The following is a 21,237-nucleotide window of genomic DNA, read 5'->3' on the forward strand; positions in this document are numbered from 1 at the left end:
TGACAGGATGGTTGTGAAAATCAAGTGAATTGAAATGAGTCAAATGCTTATAACAATACTCTCTGGCTCACAGACAGCACCAAGCATGAATAATTGCCATCGTTTCTCTTATTTTTGACAGAATGGGGACACAGGCACCAACCATGAGCCATAGGTCCCACTAGCACACACATCAATGATCTTACAGGATTCAAACATACGCTGTTCATTCCCTTTTCCCTTAGCAGGGAATAGGCTACCAGGAGAGGCACAAGCACCAGGTTTGGGGTCAGGTGGCCCATGGTCAGAGCTGGGCTTTGCCACTCTCCAGCTGTGTGACCTTGAGCAAATGACTTGCCCTCTCTGAGCCTCACATTCCTCCTCTGTAAAACAATAACAGGCCCTTGATGATTGGAGGATTGAGTCTATATGTGTTTCTTAGTTTGTGTTCTCTGGAAGTAGATCCTTATGCAAAGATTCAAGTGCGAATACTTTATTTGGAGGTGACCCTGAGACAAGAATTCAACTGAATGTTCTTTCTTTGGGAAATTATCCCAGGAAATTCCAGAAGGACAGTGGGTAAGTGAAACTGGGGTGTGTGTGGCGGGGAGATGCAGTAGATAAAAGGTACTTTAGGAAAGAAGCTTACACTGTTGGCACCTAGGAATTAGCCCTCTGGGAGACAACAGAGAACATGCACCCTCCCTCAGGCCTTAGGACTTCTCATAAGGGAATTCTGCCTGAACTATAAGGCTGTGGTCTGGCGACAGGGGTAGGGTCCTCCCAGAGCAGTTATTGTGAGGAACACAGCCTAGTGCAGACAGTTACAGTGGTTCAGTGACTTTAAGACATTCATGCCCTTCAAAATACATTCACACCCTTAAACACACAGACACAGCAATTGCAACCCAGTCACATATGCAAACACAGTGTGTGCACACTTTTACACATAAACACGCTTATATGCACTCACCTGTGCTTACAATTACATACTTATGCACACACGTGTACACAAACACGTGTACACCTGCAAGAATACACACATGCATCAGCCCGTGCATACAATTATATGCATCACTTACATACACACACCTTCACACGTGTGTGCATAGTCACACACCTACACACAATTACACACACTCACACACATTCAAATAATGGAGACCAGATGCCTTAGAGTTTTTTGTCTCTGAATCTTCCAACAGAGGGAGGCTCCAACACACTCAGGAGAGGAAAGGATGCCCCACAGCAACCAGTGACTGGACCAGGCCTGGGTGTGTCTTGAGAATTAAACATGGGACACAGGGGACCCATTCCTCTCATCCTTATTTCTCATCCCTTCATTATCACAGCCCTTAGTGGAAAGTCAAAGCCCATTCCTCTTGGGAAAGGACACGTTCAACACCCCAAGTATAGATAATTCTTTGAAGAGGTTAGCTACATGGTGGGGGGGGGAAAGGGTGCATTAACTGGTGGGAAAATGAGTTCAATGGAAGGGTTTTTTTAAAAGATTAAGTTAATAACAGCATTATTTGTATTCCAATGGGAATGATTCAAAGACTTCAGGATACATGGTCAGTATATAAAATTTAGTTCTATATCTATATTCCAGAGTTTGGCAACCTATGATCTATAGATCAAATCTGACCTGTGGACTGTCTTTGTAAGACACACCACCAAGAATTATTTTAGGTTTAAAAGGATTATTTAGGATGGGGAAGAAGAAGAGGAGGAATCCTAAATATGGCCTGAAAGCCCTAAAATACTTATTAGATGGGCCTTTACAGAAAAACTCTTCTATAAACTAGCAAACAGTTGGAAAATGTTTTCAAATACCACTTTCTAGTATCATAAACTAGAAAAAATTGAAACACTCGGTTATCATCTAAAAATGTGTGGATGGGAGTTCCCGTCATGGCGCAGTGGTTAACGAATCCGACTAGGAACCATGAGGTTGCGGGTTCAGTCCCTGCCCTTGCTCAGTGGGTTAACGATCCGGCATTGCTGTGAGCTGTGGTGTATGTTGCAGACGCGGCTCGGATCCCGCGTTGCTGTGGCTCTGGCATAGGCCAATGGCTACAGCTCCGATTGGACCCCTAGCCTGGGAACCTCCATATGCCACGGGAGCGGCCCAAAGAAATAGCAAAAAGACAAAAAAAAATGTGTGGATGATTTCTAAGATGAAAACTGGGAGATGTTGATGAAAAAATCCAAGAAGACCCAAAGTAATGGAGAGATATACAATGTTCATAGAGTGGAAGACTCAATGTTGTTAAGGTAAGTCTCCTCACATTGACTACAAATTCTAAGAAATCCAAATCCTGGGAGGACTTTGTGTAGAAATAGATAAGCTGATTTTAAAATTTACATGAAAATGCAAAGGACATAGAATAGCCAACATATTTCTGAAAAGAAAAATGTAGTTTAAGGATTGACAAGACCCCTTTCAAGACATACAAAGACAAAAGTAATCATGACAGTGTGATATTGGCCAAAGACTAGACACATAAATCACAGAACAGAAGAGAGAGTCCAGGATTTTTTAAATAATATGCAGAGTAATTAATGCACAAAGGATAGTCTTTTCAATAAATAGTACTGGAAAAACTGGACATTCACATGCAAAAAAAAAGTCAACTCATACTTCACTCCTTAAACAAAGTATAACTTAATATGGATTATAGAACTAAATGATATAAAAGTGTAAAACTTTTAGAAGAAAAAATAAGAGAATCCATGTGACCTTTGGTTAGACAAAGAGTTCTTGTATATAACACTATAAGCATAATAAGCATTATCATAAAAAGAAAAATGATTGTACTTTATAAAAAGATTAAATTTTTGCTCTGTGAAAGAAATCTAAGATAATATAAAGATCAGTCACCTACTAGGAAAAAAGACTTGCAAATTACCTATCTGAAGAAGGACTCTCACAATATAACAATCAGAGGGCAAACAATCCAAGGAAAACTAATGGGCAGAAGATTTGAACAGATACTTTACCAAAGAAGATGTATGGATGGCAGATTGGTACATGAAAAAATGCTCAACATCCTTAGTCATTAGGAAATGCAAACTAAAATCACAGTGATGTGTCATTGCACACACATAGGAATGGCTGGGGAAAATTAACTCCACCAGGTGCCAGTGAGTATATGCAGCAACTAGAACTCTTATACACTAATGACAAGAATTTTGCTTTGTTTTTAAATAGGCTTCATTTCTTTAAGCAGTAGTAAGTTCACGCAAATTTAAGACAGAAATCTTCCACATAACTCCTTCCCCCACATATGCATCACCTCCCCCATCATCGACGCCCCCCCGCCACAGTGGTACATTCATTATCATCAATGAACCTACAAGGACCCATAATTATCCCCTAAAATCCATAGTTTGCATGAGGGTTCCCTCTTGGTGTTGTACATTAATAAGAATTTTATATGGCTGCACCAATGGTATATGGAAGTTCCCAGACCAGGGACTGAATCCAAGCTGCAGCTATAACCAACACCAGATCCTTTAACCCACTGCACCAGGCTAGGGGTCAAACCTACAGCTCCACAATGACCTAAGCCACTGCAGCCAGATTCTTAGCCCACTGCACCACAGCAGGAATTCAAATGCCTATCGGAATGGCCATCATTAATAAGTCCACAAATAACAAATGCCGGAGGGGGTGTGGAGAAAAGGGGACCCTCCTGCACTGTTGGTGGGAATGTAAGCTGGTATAACCACTATGGAAAACAGTATAGAGGTACCTTAGAAAACTATACATAGAACTACCATATGACCCAGCAATCCCACCCTTGGGCATATATCCAGACAAAACTTTCCTTAAAAAAGACACATGCACCTGAATGTTCATTGCAGCACTATTCACAATAACCAAGACATGGAAACAACTCAAGTGTCCAACAACAGATGAATGGACTAAGAAGATGTGGTATATGTACACAATGGAATACTACTCAGCCATTAAAAAGAACAAACTAATGCCATTTGCAGCAACATGGATGGAGCTAGAGACTCTCATCCTGAGTGAAGTATGTCAGAAAGAGGAAGACAAATACCATATGATATCTCTTCTATCTGGAACCTAATATACAGCACAAATGAACCTTTCCATAGAAAATAAAATCATGGACATAGAGAACAGACTTGGGGTTGCCAAGGGGGAGAGGGAAGGAGTGGGATGGATTGGGAGCTTGGGGTTAATAGACACAAACTATTGCCTTTGGAATGGATAATCAATGAGATCCTATTATATATCACTGGGAAGTATGTCTGGTCAATTAGGATGGACACAGGTGACACAGACACCTATAGAAAACAGAATGGAAGTTCTTCAAAAAATTAAAAATAAAACTGATCAACCAGTATCTCTTCCTGGTATTTATCCAAAGAAATAGAAATAAGCATCTTGTAGAGAAATCTGCATTTCACGTTCACTGTAGCATTATTGACTATAGTCAAGATAAGGAAACAACCTACTAAGCTGTTTACATTCCATCAGTGAATGAATGGATGAGAAGACATGGTATATAAATATAATGGAATATGATTTAGCCATCAGAAAGAAGGAAAAAAACCTGTTTATCTGTGACATCTTAAATGTCCTCACAACAATAAAAAAAATGGCAACTATGTGATGAGGGGACGGGGAAGAGATCGTAAGCTAGCACTATTGTGGTCATTTCCTAATTGTATAAAAGTATAAAATTAATCTGTTGTACACCTTAAAGTTACACAAGGTTATATGTCAATTACATCTCAATAAAATTGGGAAAAGTAATTAAATTTAAAATTTTTAAATGACATGGGCACTTTGGAAATAATTTGGTTGTTTCTTCTAAGGTTAAACATACGCATATAATATGACCCAACCATCCCACTCCAAAAGTAATGAACACTTGTACACAAATGTTCATAGTAGCTTTATTCATAACATCGCAAAACTGAAAACAATGCACATTTTCTCCAACTGGTGAAGAAAACATGTCCCATCCATACTATGGAATATTACTTAGCAATAAAAAGAAAGTATTAATACACACTGCATGAAAGAATTGTAAATGCATTGTTAAGTGAAAGAAGCCAGCCTACAGAGATGGAGAATAGAACACTGTTTGGCAGGAGTTGGGCAAAAAAGGTTTTTTGTTTTGGTTTTGGTTTTTTTTTTTTTTTTGACTACTGAGGATGGCTGTGGCAGTGATGACCCCTATAGGCTGAATGAAGCAAAATCATGGGGCAGCTGCTGAGCCAGGTGCTGAATGAGTAGGACCACTCCTGGCCCTCCACCTTCCTCTCACCATTGTGGATCTACTTGACCTCCACTTCCTAGAAGATCTAGATGAAAATGAAGTCCTTGGTCATGCCTCTCGAGGTAAAATTTTTGTTTCAGTTCCTAGCTTCAGGCTAGCTTCACCTCAAACCCCTTGAAACTACGTAACAAGTGTAAACTAGGGAGATTTTGAATTTACTGAGCCTTCTATTGACAGGTTTCTTCAACAGTAGGTTTCCACTTTTCCCCAAACTTATCTATATTTTTATGACTTTAAAACACTTTTAATTTGAGAAAATGATGCAAAAAGAATGGAGGAAATTCACCCCTTTTGAGTACTGATGCTTACCAGACAATAAGTCAGTCACTTTGGGGTTTTTTTTTTTTGTTGTTTTTTTCCCCACTGTACAGCATGGGGATCAAGTTATTCTTACATGTATACATTTTCCCCCCACCCTTCGTTCTGTTGCAATACGAGTATCTAAACATAGTTCTCAATGCTACTCAGCAGGATCTCCTTGTAAATCTATTCTAAGTTGTATCTGATAACCCCAAGCTCCTTATACCTCCCACTTCCTCCCTCTCCCATCGGGCAGCCACAAGTCTATTCTCCAAGTCCATGATTTTCTTTTCAGTCAGTCATTTTGCATGTGCTTGCTTATTCAACCTCCACAACAGTGTAAGAAGGCAGCTACTACTATATAATAAAGGAACTGAGGCTTAGAGAGATAAATGCTTTTCCCCATGTGAAACATCTAGTAAAGGGTAGACTGAGATGGTGACCTTGGTACTATAATGGCAGGGAGTGGTGTGTCCAAAGTCATCTGTCTGACGGCATCTAGCTCTCTGCCCCACCTTCCCTAAGGAGTATTGTCCTCCCAATCCAAGATGGAGCTCCAGCTACCATACCAGCAGACAGCTCCCCTCCTCCACATTCACAGCTACACCCACCTGCCTGGATCATCATATGCCCAAGCGCCCCCTTCTGGCTCACAATGAGGTTCTGGTAGAGGTGGCAGTTTTATTCCTGGGAATCTGCAAAGTGAGGTGTGTAGGGTCAGGGTGGATCCCAGGCCCAGAGGTGGTAGGTCATTGCTGGCCAGCGCTCAGAGGCTCCAGTTGCAGCCAAAGTCCACCCTCCGCCCGCAGGATTAGCTCTGGTTTCCTGCGCGGCTCCTCCTTGTCTGGCAGGACACGGAAACGCAGCAGCGTGAGTGCCAGGACCACCTTCATCTCAGTCATGGCGAACGTCTGCCCAATGCAGTTCCTGAGAGTGGAAATGGGGGTATGACTGCACCTAGGAGTCTCACCCAGGCTCCACTTGCCCAGAATCTTGCCCAGAACCCCCATCCTAGAGAAATAGAGAACTTCTCCTGGGAAACCCACTTGGGTTTGCAAAGCCCCAGAGCCTGGCCCAGACTCGTCCCCAACTCAGACCTTCAGACAGGGGAACAGGGGATCTCAGCATACTGAGGACCCCTCTTTGGGCCCACCCCTATTCCCTAGACCCTTACCCATAACCCTCAGAGAGAGAAGAGGGAAGGACAGCCAGAACTTTGACCACCTTCAATTTTCTCTCTTCCCTGCCCCCACAGTCATGCTTGGAATCTCTGTCCCAGATCCCCGTCCCACTACCCCATCTCCACCTCAGATGCTCACTTCCCTCACCTGGGCCCTGCTGAGAAGGGGATAAAAGCCAGAGGTGATCTCCCCTTGATGTTTTCTGGGTCGAAGCGGAAGGGATCATAGACCTGAGGGCAAAGCCAAGACAGAAGCTGGCCTTGGAGAGGCAGAGATGTTTATCGTGGGTGGAGGTGATGTCTGATATGCCAAATCAGAACCCTATGGCCCCCCCCACCAGGTCCCCTAAAGGGAGTGGACAAGGATTGGGGCGGGGGGAGAGAAACACCTCAGGATCTGGCCACACTGATGGATTGTGGTGGGTCCCAAAAATACTGATGAGGCAGATAACACCTGTGGGAGAGGAGGGGCCAGTCAGGACTAGTTCCTCCTTGCCTGTTCAGCCCCTCTTCCTGATCAGGAACCTCCTCCCCTGCTCATATTGGGCACCTTTGGGGATGATCCGGCCATCTGGGAGCACAGTGTTCTGGGTACAGCGACGGGAGATGACAGTGACGGGAGGATGCAACCGCAGACTCTCCTTGATGCACATGGTCAGGAAGGGCAACTGTGCCAGATCGTCCCTGAGGAAACCCCATGACAATTACCCAGGGAGCAAAAACAGAGACACACATACACCCCATCCCTCCTGCTGCCCCATAAGACCCTCTCTCCCTATAATGAAAGCACAGATAGATCCAATATCCCCAAACTAATTGTCTTATATAGTAAATATGTATATCTTTTTCTCTATCTACCATATCTCAATAAAATTGTTCTTAGAAAGAAATAGAGAAAAGTAATATGACAGAAGCACCAGACAAAATTTAGCCAGATATTTCTAGATGCCTTTCTGAATAAAACACAACATTAAAAAGCCAACCAAAAAAAGTATATAAATCTGTATAAAAATAAAATATTCTTTATGACAAGACAGCTAAACAAAAATACTAATGAGTAAGAAACAAAAGAGGGAGTTCCCATCGTGGCGCAGTGGTTAACGAATCCGACTAGGAACCATGAGGTTGCGGGTTCGGTCCCTGCCCTTGCTCAGTGGGTTAACGATCCGGCGTTGCCGTGAGCTGTGGTGTAGGTTGCAGACGCGGCTCGGATCCTGCATTGCTGTAGCTCTGGCGTAGGCCGGTGGCCACAGCTCCGATTCAATCCCTAGCCTGGGAACCTCCATATGCCGCAGGAGCGGCCCAAGAAATAGCAACAACAACAACAACAAAAAGACAAAAGACAAAAAAAAAAAAAAGAAAGAAACAAAAGAGATTCAATGTTTACTCTTATTTATTATGGCACTAGAGGTAACCAGAAAATGCTATTAGACAGGGAGTGGAGAAGGAGAGTAATGCCCTATGAATTGTGGGGGCAAATGTGTCATTTTTGGCATGTAGTGATTTTATACTTAGAAAGCATGAGAATTCACTGGAAAACTTTTATAAACATTGAAGATAAAATGTAGTAAGGGGGATGAAATCATTTTCTCTAATCTCCTTTCTATGTGGCAATTTAAACCCTTGATGATGATAGTTAACTAGTTCAAATTGGAAAGCCACAAAACACCACCCCCATGGCCCAACAACATTCACTCCCCCTTCTCATAGTTTGCCTGTTGATTATTTTTATGTATTCTGCCAGAGGTATTTTTTGCATTAAAAAATTATATAGTAGCATACTATATACTATACACACTGTTCTGTAACTTTTTCATGTAACAGTGTATCAATATTTTTTGTACATCTCCTGGGACTTGTGTTAAGAATAGGACCTTCACAGAGTAGCTTGGTGCCTCAACAGGTTAAGAATCTGGCATTGTCACTGCTGTGACTTGGGTTGCTGCAGTGGGGAAGGTTCAGTTCCTGGTCCAAGAATATCCGCATGCACTGGTGTGGCCAAAAAATAATAAATAATAAAGAAATAAAGACCTTCCCTACTCTGTAGCTATAAAATAACTTCCATGGTTTCCTCTAGAGACTATAGGACTCCTTTGTTTTTTAATTTAAGTCTTAGATTTATGTGCATGTTCTTTCCTCATAAGACAAAGGAAGCAGTTTGAATTAAGTTTTTTCCATGTAGCTCCCCAGGTATTCAAGAGCTTTTATTAAATGATCTTTATTTTTCCTACTGATACAAGACTACATATTTAGCACTTTACTATGTTCACTGGGCAAGAAATTTTATCCACAAAATATTAGTTTCTCTATTAGAAATAATCATCAGAAAAAATGACAAAAGAAAAGATTATAATGGTGATGATATAAAATACCTGAACTAAATTTAGCAAGAAATATGAATGTCTATTTCAAATTAATGTACAAAAGTCTCCCAATCTAGATGGAATATATGATTTACCATGGCAACAAGAGCATCTAAGGGTTAAATGATCAATATTTGCATAAGAACCCTACACTAAAATTGTACATTAAAATCGTAAACATGATGTTAATATCTAAAATTTAATACCCATTCCACACTCTGGGATACTGTGTGTTAATATTAGGAAATAATCTGAATGTACAAGTCAATTATATGTTCAAATTAACATCCTCTCTCACTTATCCCTCTCCCTCACCATCACCATCTTCCTCTACCTCTCTCTTACCCTTTCCTCCCCAACCTCTCCCCACCATTTCTTCATTTTTGCCTCCTGTATTCTTGAGCTAACTAGCTGCACCCAAAATGCAGCCAAATATCTAATGATCATCATTCAGGGTCTCAGCTGAAGAATTTTTTCCACCCTCAACTTTGCCTGTCTTAACCTAAACTTCAGGTCTGCCAGTGTACACTGGTAGTGTCCTGACCTGGGACTATACCTCCACTAGGCTGGGAGCTCCTGGAAGGCAAATGCTGGGTCTCAGGCCTCCCAAAGCCTCAAGGACACAGAATGGGACTGGGAAGAATTGGAGATGGCATAGAATTGGGAATAGGGATGCAGTGTGGCATCATGGAAGTGGTAATGCATGGGGCCTCAGTAGATGAAGATGTGGGTGTTCCTGAAAAGGAGTTGAATGACTTCAATCCCCAGGTATTCCCTGTGAATCCTGGACTAAATAATATGATGAATCCTGGACTAAATAATATGATGAGCCAACACTTGGGAAGATGTTTGAAAACGTGAATTCAGAGAGAAAAGCAAGGGAGTGGAGGGGAAGTTCATTTACTGAATATGTGCTGAGTGGCATCACCTGCCTTTGCACATTGTCACTAATTCTCTTAGAAGTCCAGGTCTTTCTGTCACAAAAGACTGAAAAATTTCCCCTGCTGTTCATGATGGATACCAGACTTTGGGTCCAGGCTTCTCTCCTATTCCCATTAAGCAATAATGACTGAATCAACAAAAAGATTTCTCTGTTCCCCAGCTGAGAAGCAGAGCCAGTGAGAGGGGCTCAGCAAAAGGCCATGAGATAGGTTCATTTGTACCATATTTTAGATTCATCTAGGAAATAGAAACAGACACAGACATAGACAACATACTTATGATTGTAGTGGGCCTGGAGGTTTGGGATTGGTAGATGCAAATGATTACATTTAGAATGGATAAGCATAGGGAACTATATCCAACCTCTTGGGATAAAACATGATGGAAGATAGTATGAGAAAAAGAATTGATAACACTGTAAATCAACTATACTTTAATACTTTTTAAAAAAAGGTCATGTGGACCCGCACTCACCATTCAATCTCTTTAGGCTCACGGTCCCTCAGGAGCTCATGCACCTCCTGCCGGCAGCGCTCCTGGTATTCTGGGTGCTTTGCCAGGTTGTACAGGACCCAGGAGAGGCCACTGGCTGTGGTGTCATGGCCTGAGAAGTAGCAAGACAGGCTTGGGTCTCTGGGCTACTTCGGCACCAGAGGGTGGACAGCATCCTCCCAGTAAGGCCCATGGGTAGGAACGGAAGGGATGGACTGGTCCAGGGTCTACTTGTACCCTCTATAGTGCCACACTGGAACCCTCACCCTCAAACATGAAGGTGTCAGCTTCAGCTCGGATATCTTCATCTGACAATCCCTTCCCATCTTCATCCTGGAGAGGAAGCAAGATTCCCAGAATCACATCAACTCTGAGGGCCCCTGAGCCAAAACTAAGATAATCTCTGAAGCTCCATCATCCATCCAGGAAGCCAAGCGCATTCTGAACTCCTAGACTTCCCTCACTCACTATAACCAGAGGCCCTACCACAAAAGCCTCCTCCATGACCTCTTTGCCTCCTATGTTGTCCCTGGTGAAAGAAATTCATGATCCATAAAGATCTGTATGTTTCTTTGTGATGGGGAATTTCTGAGAAAATAGCTACTGGCAAAAAAAGTTACAGGACGATTGAATGGAAACTTGCCTTGGAAGCTAGAGATTGAGCATTGCTCCAATTTGCTCATGTACTAGGAGAGGAAATCCAAGATTCTTTATCTCCCTGGAGATAGGGAATGAGTTATACAAACCTATACAACCTATAGACTCTGCCTTCTCACTGAAGATTTGTTTAAACTCCACAACAACTTCTCCCTCTCCTTGTCCCTCTGTTCTCCATAGGGAACAATGGGTAGATGTATTAGCTGTGAGTATAAGTTCAAAAATTCAAAATCTGGAGGTACATTTCTTGTGATGCAAATGCACCCACAGGTACAGGTAAAAGCATCAAGGAACACAAAGAGGAATTTGGGGATGGGAAAATGGAGGTATGATTCTATTCTGGCTACTCCTACTGCTATAAGTAATAAATGGGATGCTTTTGTATAATATATATACACAGTATGCCTCTGTGGTAGAATAACTTTAGCTCAGAAGTGAAGTCTTAGCAACTCAACTTTCAGACTTAGCAGTCCCCTGCAGGCTGATTCCACATGGTCATCTCTAAAAAATATCCCTGATTCATTCTTCCTTTCCTCAAGCACCTTCCATGGATCCCCAGTATCCTCTGCATCAAGTCCAAGTTCTTATATCAGGTCAAGGTCCATTTTACCTCTTGGACTCAGATCCCAGAGGAGCCCACCTTGGTCAGCAGGAGCACATCAATGAAGTCCAAAGTCTTTGCATTAGCCTTGGCCTTGAGGAAATCATCAATGCCCTCTTTGGGGAGGGAGCGGCGCCGCTCCTGGATGACAGCATCTGTGAAATTGTGCACCAGGTGGCAGGCTTTGCGGAAGCGCCTCCCTTCGGGGGTGAGGTAGTACAGGAAGTCCTTGTGCAGGAAGATCTGCTGGTGCCGTTTTGCCACAAGGGCACTGAGCTCCAAGATGGCAGCAATATATTCACTAGGCTTCCTGCAGAATGAGAGAGCATGAAGGGGAACAACAACCTAAAACACCTAAAGCCAGGAACTACCTCCCATCAGGAAGCTGAGTCTCTAAGAACACATGGCCCATAGATACACAGTGGAGATGTGACTTTCTTTCCCTGCATCCCATCTCTATGAGCTGCCTCCACAGCCCAGGTATCCAGAGCACAGCTTAGATATCATGCTTCTCTTCTCCCCTCTCTTTTATACAGTATCTTCCCCTTCACACCCAAAATTGTCCACTCAGCTCAGACTTTATCCTCTCCCAACTTGTCCATGAGTCTAGCCTCTATTTCAGTCTCCTTGCATCCCATGTTAATGCCATCCAGTTTCTACATAATAGTTAGACTTCTCTCAAGTCAGACATCCAAACTCAACTTTGACCAAGAAAGACCCTCATCTGCTCAAACAACTTCCATGGCTACATGGAAACCTCAGGATAAAGTTCATATCCTCTTTGTATGGCTTCAGAATATTCTTAAGAGAGATAATCCTGTACCCTATTCCATTTCAAAGGTGTCTCCTCACTTTTGCACCCCTATTGCTCATTCTAGCTCCTGCCCTTTATCAAACATTTCTTCCTACCTGAAAGGATTTATCCTTCTCTTTCCTCTTCCTGTCCAGCCCTGGCCCACCTCTTCCAGGAAAGCCATTCTGATTGCCCTGCTGGGTCCTACCTCCCATAAACACTCCTTTTGGTCTATTGTTCATGTTTCCAGGCCCTGGGATGAGACTCACTCTTGGCAATTGCTGTCAAAGCTGAAGACACATTTCTGCAGACTGTCCAGGGTCATGAGGCTGATGTGTTCAAACATGTCCAAACGGTTGTGGCCCTCTGTGACCAGACGCTGCCACTTGGCCTGAACAGAGAAGAAGGAAGGGCTGGGGCTGGGTACTGCCTCCCCTAGGCCCCTCCCAAAACCCAAACACCCAGATGCACCCCTGGGCCCAGGCACCCCTGTCAAGGGAGGACCAGGCTTGGGTGGCAGTGAAATCTGTTACTCTTAGGACATGAATCTCCCATGGCTGGGAGTGAGGAGATCTGTATTTAAATCCTGATTCTGCCTCCTACATTCTCAGTCAACGTATTACATAAAGCAAATGCATGACAAATGTTAGCTTTCAGTATCTTCATTGTTATGAATTAATTAGGAAAATATCCCTTATGTTGAGAGAAATAATCTCCCACGGGCCCTGAGTACCCCTGCACTTTCCTGCATGTTATTCCAAAATAAAAAATCCTTCCAGGCCCTTATGTTCTTTACCTGAGACTTTTCTCAGGGTTGTGTTTGCAGCAAACTACCTTGAGGAGTTAAGTTATGGCTCCCATGGACAAATATCAGGCTTGCTTCTAATGGTTATAAAAGTCTAGAATCCCTAGGAGTTCCCGTCATAGCGCAGTGGTTAATGAATCTGACTAGGAACCATGAGGTTGCAGGTTCGATCCCTGGTCTTGCTCAGTGGGTTAACGATCCAGCATTGTCGTGAGCTGTGGTGTAGGCTCACGAGCACGAGATCACGAGACATGGCTCGGATCCCGCATTGCTGTGGCTCTGGTGTAGGCTGGCGGCTACAGCTCCAATTTGACCCCTAGTCTGGGAACCTCCATATGCCACGGGAGCGGCCCAAGAAATGGCAAAGACAAAAAAAAAAAAAAGGTTAGAGTACTCTTCCTCACTGTAGTGCAACATACTCTATGAACAGGCATCTACTGAAGCCCACTTGTGTCATCCTCACGCTATTTAGTGATTTGAAGGACCAGACACTGCCGCTTGGCCTGAACAGAGAAGAAGACAGCTGGAGCTGGGTACTGTCTCCCCTGTACCCCTCCCCAAATCCAAACACCAAGATGTGCTCCCCCAGAACCTGTCAACCATTCTGAAGGAGGACCAGCCATGGGTGTGAATGAAAGCTGTTACTATTAGGACAAGAAATCCCCAGAGCTGGGAGTCAGGAGATCAGGCTTCAAATTCTGGTTCTGCCTCCTACATTTTGTATGCCCTTGGACAACTTATTGCATAAAGTAAGGGCACAACAAATACTGGCTTTAGTCATCTTCATTCTTATGAATTGAGTAGGAAAATATTCCTTATGTTTAGAGAGGTATTCCTTCATGGGCCCTGAGTACCCCTGCACCTTTTGCAGGATATGCAAAAAAAAAAAATTGCAAGGTCCTGGTGCTCTTTCACTGGGCCATTTCTCAGAGTTGTGTTTGTAGCAAAGAACCTTGAGAAAGGATCTTATATCTCCCCTTAGACAAATATCAGGCTTGCTTCTAATTGAGATAAAAGTCATAGAGTCCCTAAACCTAGTACTTCTCCCAGTGTAGTACATTGTATAGTACAATGAGGAGCATCTATTGAAGCCCATCTCTGATATCCTCATGGGATTTGGTGACTTGGAGGAAGAATGCAAACCACCAAGAAGCACATGCTTTTTACAGTGCCAAGAGTAATAAACTGTCCTTGTCTCTGACCCAGGGATCTCATGTCTTTTGGCAGAATCCACAAAACAATAACAAGACTCTTGTCAGCTTACGAGTATGGAAAAATCTCAGGCCTTTTACAAAATCCTTACCTCCAAAGCTTCACTTTCCTAAGTATATATCCAAACCCTTTGCAATGTGTGAAACTTGGACAACTTCTATTAGGAGGTGGAGTCTATTTTCATCATCCTTTAATTTTGGCTTGCTATAGTCAATAGACTGGTGAAAATAATGAGGTGATCATCCCTAGTGTAGACCCCAAAGGGCATTGTAGCTTCCTCTCAGTCTGTTGGAACTCCACCTCTGCCATGTGAGAAAGAAAGAGATTCCTTCCAGAAGGAATCCCATGAAAGGAAATCCAGTTTCCCTAGTTGAGGCCATGCTAGGTCAGGTACAGCCAGCCAAGCTCCAGATATGAGAGTACTGACCCCACACAGCTAAGCTTCCTATCTGTGTGGTCAGGCCACCCAGGATGGCTGTCTTCTTGCTCTTTGTACCTCCCCTGCTTAACCAATCCCTACTTCACCTGTACCCTATTCGTGTCCTGTTCTCATGACTGACCCTTCATCTTAATCATAGAACCTAATCAGCAAATGCCTATATACTTTCCCCCACTCAAGACAGTGATTGTTCCAATATTCAGATCAGAACACCTCTTACCATGGTGGCTTATAAAAGGGGTGGTGAGGGGCAAGTTCCTCTGCTGGTTTCCCTGGTAATTGATGAGCCAACTTCATGTCAAGTCCCCTATAGCTGGAAACCTCCCTCTGCTCCTGGTAGTAATGACTTCTGCTATGTCCTGCCTACATTTGCCACACACAGTGCGGTGTTTCTCCAGGAACTTGCTTCAAACATGAAAGATTTCCCTTATCCATTAAACCGCTGATGTCTATGTGGCTAACCCCAGGGTTTTTCTTCTTTATCGAGCCTTGCAGGCCTTCATGGTACAACTCAACACTATCCTACGCACAGCTGATCACAGATACATGACTAACCACATCCAGAAGAGCCAGCTAATTGACTAACAGACTTGTCAATACTAAACACATTGTTTTGAAGTGATTTTTTACACAGAAAAAAACTACTACACAATATCCATCATCATAATCATCAACTGTGTCTCAAGGTTGGAAAGCTTCTGTGAGGAAAAGTATAAACTAATACTTTCTGAGCACCTACCGTGGGTCAGGGGCATGATCCCACTACATCATCTTGACCAACTTACAAAGCAGGGATCACATTATCTTCATTTTACAGGCCAGGAAACTGAGGCTCAGAAAGGAAGAACAATGGCCTCAAGCCACCTAGAAGAGGCAGATTTCCAGACAAGATGTCTGAGTCTCCCTCAGCCCCAAGGCTCCAGGTGGAACCCTGGGTTCAAGAAACTCACATGCATGACATTCACGCTGTCACTGAAAATCTTCATGTAGGGCTTCAGGATGTTGAAGTGGAAGGCAGGTGTCAGCATGCGACGGTGGCTGCTCCACTTGTCACCAGCACTCAGCAGGAGCCCATCCCCTGCAGAGACAGCCATCAGGAGTGGGAAAGAGCAGTATCTTCCCCTGGACCCCCAAGGTTGTCCTCAATCCCCTTCACTCCCAGTTACTCACCCAGCCATGGCTTCAGAACTTCATAGAAGACCACATCCTTGGATGCAATGGCAGCTGACATGAATAAGAACCATCAGGGGCAAAGGAGATGAGGAAGTGAGGGATTTTTTGTAGGGGATGGAGGCTTCCAGCCAGGAATCCACATTTCCCCTCCAAGCCCAGTGTGGCAGGCATGGGGTCAAGAGCACCAAAAGCTGGGAGGAGGGGGGAGGGAGGATGGGACTAGATCAGGCTGTACACAGAATGGAGAAAAGGCAGTGCCCATAGACATAACCTTATGTGGTAGACACATCCAACATGACACAACATAACATGCCTTCACATGGCTCCTACATGGTCCAACACGTTTTAAACCCCTAATAATATCCCAAACCTCTACAATATGCCTTTACAAAGACCTAGGACACCACGTCTGCCCCTGCATTCTGATATCTATTGAGACATCTGACTCGACCACCTGTGTTGACTTGTCCTGACAAGGTCCCAACATGCATCACACAATCTCACATGACACAACATGCTCCAGCATGGACCTGAAGACAATCTGATATGACCTCAGTGTGCCCCAGATAATACACAGACTTGAACCAGGTGTGACCAAGACATACTCTAAAACCTGAATCAGACAAGACTCACATAAGGTCTCAAGCATTTCTCAGAGTGACCCTGAGGCCCAGACCTCAAACACAGCCCAAATGTGACCCAGATATGACCAGTAGAAAAAACACACAATTTCTAATGGCATCTCAACAAGAAACAGACAGACACTGACATGACTCAACTGTTTCTGGTCACAGCTGATCCCCAGATGTGACTGAGACCATCTCCATTTAAACCAGGCATAAATATGTACCAGGAGTCACCAGGTATAGCACATACCAGCTATACCCAGAATCCAGGTAGAAATGTAAATGTGACCTGATGTGGCCATACATCAGACACCACACAGATATGACCAGAGGTCAGACAAGTGAGAGAGAAGTAGGGGCATCTCTGCCACAGCCCCCTCTGCCTGCCCCCTGGTCACTTGCCCAGCTGGAGGCAGCACAGAGACCACAGCACAGAGACCACAGAAGCAGGCAAGTTTAGCCAGGGTGGTGTCTACCTGGAGCAAAGAGCACAAACTTGATGCAGGTGGGATGGAATATGCAGATGACTGCATGCCAAGGTCCAAGCCATCAGCAGCACACATCCGCATAGGTGCTGGCTAGATCCTATGTGTACAGGAGACCCCCCTCTGAGCTCTGAATCTGGAGAGGAAAAAAAAGGATCTAATTGACATTCTTCTAGGCTGCCAGAGGGAAGGACTTGCAGGGCAGTGATCCAGACTTGAGCCTGTGAATCATTTTCAGGGAAAGCCTGGTAGAGGGCCTGGAATACTATTGATGCTCACTGTATCACTCTGCTTTCTGGTTTAAAATTTTTGCTCAATTTTCCAGACCCAGTTCCAGGAACTCCTCCTCCAGGAAGTCTTCCAGTATACTCCAGCAGAGAAACTTGTTTCTTCTCTGGATTGCCACAACCCATTTTTCTCTGACCAATTCTTAACAACATCAGGTCAGGGACCTCTCTGTTCACATTTATTTCCTCAAGGTCAGGAATGTACTTCAACAAAGACACCACAATGGGGTACAGACAGCAGCGAGAGGACGGAGGGGTAGTGAAATGGGGTTGGTGAATACATGAAGGAAAAAGGATGATGACTGAGTGAGAAGAGGGGCTGGGGTCTTGTAGGTCCACATAGAAACCTGACAAGGAGGGGCTAGAAGCCCTCAGATGTGCCACTGCACCCATCACCACAAGTTCTGCATGGGTACCTGAGACATTGGCCATTGTCCGGATCAAGTCAGGGTGGCACAAAATGACGAGGGGTGTGATGGGGCCCATCCAGGTCATATATCCCTTGGGGTAGTTAGTCACCAGCTGAGTTAAGTCTCTCAATCCCTGCTCCGTCGGGGGAACCTGCAAGCAAGGCAAGGGCCATCACTCACCAAAAGGAGCCCCTGCAGTGGATAGTATGTCAGATGCTGCACAGACAGAAGGAATCTCTGCCTCCTCCTGCTCATTATCTCTGGTGTACCAAGGATACATCCCAAGGCACAGGAAAAAGACATACTCTCTGCCCACAGGGAGGCTGACCTTGGCTCCAGAAGACAAATTTTCCTCCTCCAGGGAGTGGTTCATGCCCCTGGGGCATCCCAGGGAGGAAATCCCCATGGGGAAAGTTTGTGGGTAGGATGGTGGTTCAGGATTTGTCCCTGGGTTTTGTCCTCAAATGCTTTTGTTCACACGGCCTTTAGTTCCTTACATGGTCAATAGTCTGCAGACCTGGGACCTTCCAATCCTGGCAGACCCCAAGGGACATAGTGAATTATGCCCATCAATCAGGACAGCAACTCTGACACATGAACTCCCTCTGCTGGCCAGGCTTTATGCAGACTGAAACCTGTCTGTCTTGCCACAACCCTTGGACATGCCCCAAAATTGTGCATTTACAAGTGAAGAAACTGAAGCTATAGTCCCCAAAAGTGAGAAGAGGGAAGGTCCCCTCCTGGTGAAACATTCTCCCCCTCATAATACCCCATTCAAGCCTGACAAATACTCCCAGGTGCTCTGGGAAGCTGAATATAAGTCATATTCACCTTTGTGACTCAGTCCCCTCTCCCCAAGGACACCGAGGTAAGGATTCAAAGCACTTGATGAGATTGGTCCAGAGAGGGAGAGTGAGTCAGCTGAGGTCACACAGCAAGAGGAGCTGGGGGGAGGAAAACTTCCAAGACCAGTCCCCTCAGGCAAGCCCTTGGAGAGGAAGGCAGAACAACAGCAAATTTGTAACTTTCCTGCTGCCTACAAGGCTCACTGAGGCCATTTCAAGACCCTGAGTCTCAGGAAATCTTCACAGTGAGCTTCAGCATGCCCCCATTCTGAACTTTGCAGTAACAAACACGAAAATTGCAGTAAGTCCTTTCCCAAGTTGTAGTTCTCCTCCCAGGCAGGAAAGGAAAACTGTGCTCCTCTCTCAACAGCACTGGGAGATGGGAGGAGCTGGAAACCCATTCCTTTGACCTTGACGGAGGGAGGTGATAGCAAGTTCATTACCTAGGTCATGAATCATTTATTTTGAGTGCCTACCATACACCAGCCCTGGACTGGACACTGTACTGTCTGCTCCCCAGAACTATCCTCAAATGGGAAAGATGGTCAATAAGTCATTGGACAGTTAGCTATTTATTTAATCATGAGCAGGGCCAAGTCCAAGGTCAAGGTCTGGGGCACAAGGCCCACGGGGGTAAGAGGGGGTGGCAGAAGGTCTAAGGAAACTTCTGAAAGGGGAAGTGAGGGGCCAACTTCACCCAGATTGGGCAATGGGCCCGTTGGGACATCTAGGGGGAAGGGGAGTAAGAGAAGAGGAAGGTGCTCAGGATGGGGAGGGAGTAGGGAGCTATGACCCTATAGACAGCTAGCTAATTCCTGTGGGGAAGCTGTAGCCCAGAATGAGAAGACCCAAGGAAAAGGGCTGCTTGCAGAAGGCACCCTGGACACTGCCCTTGAGGAGGACTCAAGGCCATCATGGAGACTGGAAAGGCTGGGGGACTAGGCTCTGTGCAGCCTGGCCTCAGATATGTGTGGAACAGGCAGGAAATAGACCTAGAAACAGACTAGGGGTGAAAGGACAGGATGTGGGAAAAGCCTGGGATGGTAGAGCAGAGGAATAAATGAGTGAAAAAAGAGGGAGCTCTTTGGCCTCCCTCATTCTCTGCTGTACCAAACCCCAGCCCAACTCCTGGGATTCATTCTTGAAGTCCATCCACCCTGACCCTGCAGACTCACCAGGCCCAGGTGACCCAAGAACCAGTTCCGTTTTGGAGGCTGTGGGAAACTTTGGAGGTGGCGAGAATAGTTGTAGGCAGCATAGGTCCAGACCAGGACTCGGGACATAAGCCAGGAAGCCCCAACCAGCAATAGAAGCAGCCATGGTGAGGCTGCCACTGTCTCCAGTCCCAGCCAGGACACGCTCAGCTGCAGCATCCTGCAGGGCAGAGAGTGTGGAGAGTGAGTTCCTGAGACTGAGCAAAGGGCCTTGAGGGTGAACTCTGGGGCAGAGATAAGAAGAGGAGAAGGGGGAAGGGGGGGTGATGATAAGTTCTGGAAATGGAAAAAAAAGGGCTCAGAGACAGGCAGATAAGTGCTCAGAGATGGGAGGGGGACCCAGGGAAATCCAGAGGAAAAGGGAGAGAAAGACAGAGAGATAGAGACAGAAATAGACATAGTATGTAGTTACCACTGGTGTCCACTCACCTCCCAGGCCAGCTCATTCCCTGGAACCACCCTGCCTTGGACTGCGTCCTTCCTCACCTCAGGCCACAACCCCCAGCCCCTTGACTCCAAGCCTGGCACCTTCTGTCAGGAGCACCTTGTCCCACACAACTTCCCTCCTTTCCTCCTGGAAACTCTTTGCCACTGGCCCCTGACCTAAGGGAAGTTAGCAGGGGCCAGGCTAAGCCAGCCAATCCCCGCAGCCTCTTTACCTCCTCCCCACCTGGCCGCTACCCAAATAGAGGGGGAAGGGGAGCCAACTGTTTTATGAGAGAGGGCTGTAAACTAGCTCAGGTCACACAGTCTGGACACATGATCCTCAGAACACAACACCTCCCAGGTAGGCAAGTTGGGGGCAGGCAGAGGTGACTCTGAGCCTGTAAGTTTACAGACACCCCTGCCGTTCCAAGGTCAGGATGCAGCAGGTAAACTTATGAATGTTCAGGTTCAAGATGAGCAGGACAAACATCTCTGGGGCTCTTCTGCACACATGGGCCAGAAGGGTGGCATGCACCATTTCTTGGCACAGAATCAGGCCAGAGGAAAAAAAGCCTCTGGCTTCCAGGGCACACTGTCTGGCAGGAGTTCAATCCCTACCTCCAGGCCACCCAGAGCTTGGGTTTAGACATAACTGCTGAGAACAGGAATTGAGAAACCAGTCTGACT

At 45.1% G+C, this 21,237-nt stretch overlaps 1 protein-coding gene across 5 annotated transcripts; it reads right to left on the reverse strand.

Annotated features, from left to right (window-relative positions):
- On the reverse strand, positions 4,899-20,739 carry LOC110259328 (phylloquinone omega-hydroxylase CYP4F2-like). 5 transcript variants are annotated; one of them, XM_021083598.1, is made up of 13 exons: positions 20,554-20,739; positions 20,086-20,284; positions 18,072-18,216; positions 16,255-16,308; positions 16,035-16,162; positions 12,898-13,019; positions 11,875-12,145; positions 10,844-10,910; positions 10,560-10,689; positions 7,331-7,464; positions 7,170-7,234; positions 6,929-7,011; positions 4,899-6,527 (listed from the first exon to the last, which is right to left on the reverse strand). In XM_021083598.1, the coding sequence occupies exons 1-13, from the start codon at positions 20,568-20,570 to the stop codon at positions 6,350-6,352; spliced, it is 1,593 nt and encodes a 530-aa protein (XP_020939257.1). In that variant the 5' UTR covers positions 20,571-20,739; the 3' UTR covers positions 4,899-6,349. The 5 variants fall into 5 exon arrangements, 4 of the variants coding, with proteins under 4 accessions (XP_020939257.1, XP_020939258.1, XP_020939259.1 ...); XR_002341605.1 differs by lacking the exon at positions 7,170-7,234 and having other exon boundaries at positions 20,554-20,711; XM_021083599.1 differs by lacking the exon at positions 16,255-16,308 and having other exon boundaries at positions 20,554-20,733.

The sequence above is a fragment of the Sus scrofa genome, chromosome 2 (assembly GCF_000003025.6).
Source record: "Sus scrofa isolate TJ Tabasco breed Duroc chromosome 2, Sscrofa11.1, whole genome shotgun sequence".
NCBI classification, from domain to species: domain Eukaryota; kingdom Metazoa; phylum Chordata; class Mammalia; order Artiodactyla; family Suidae; genus Sus; species Sus scrofa.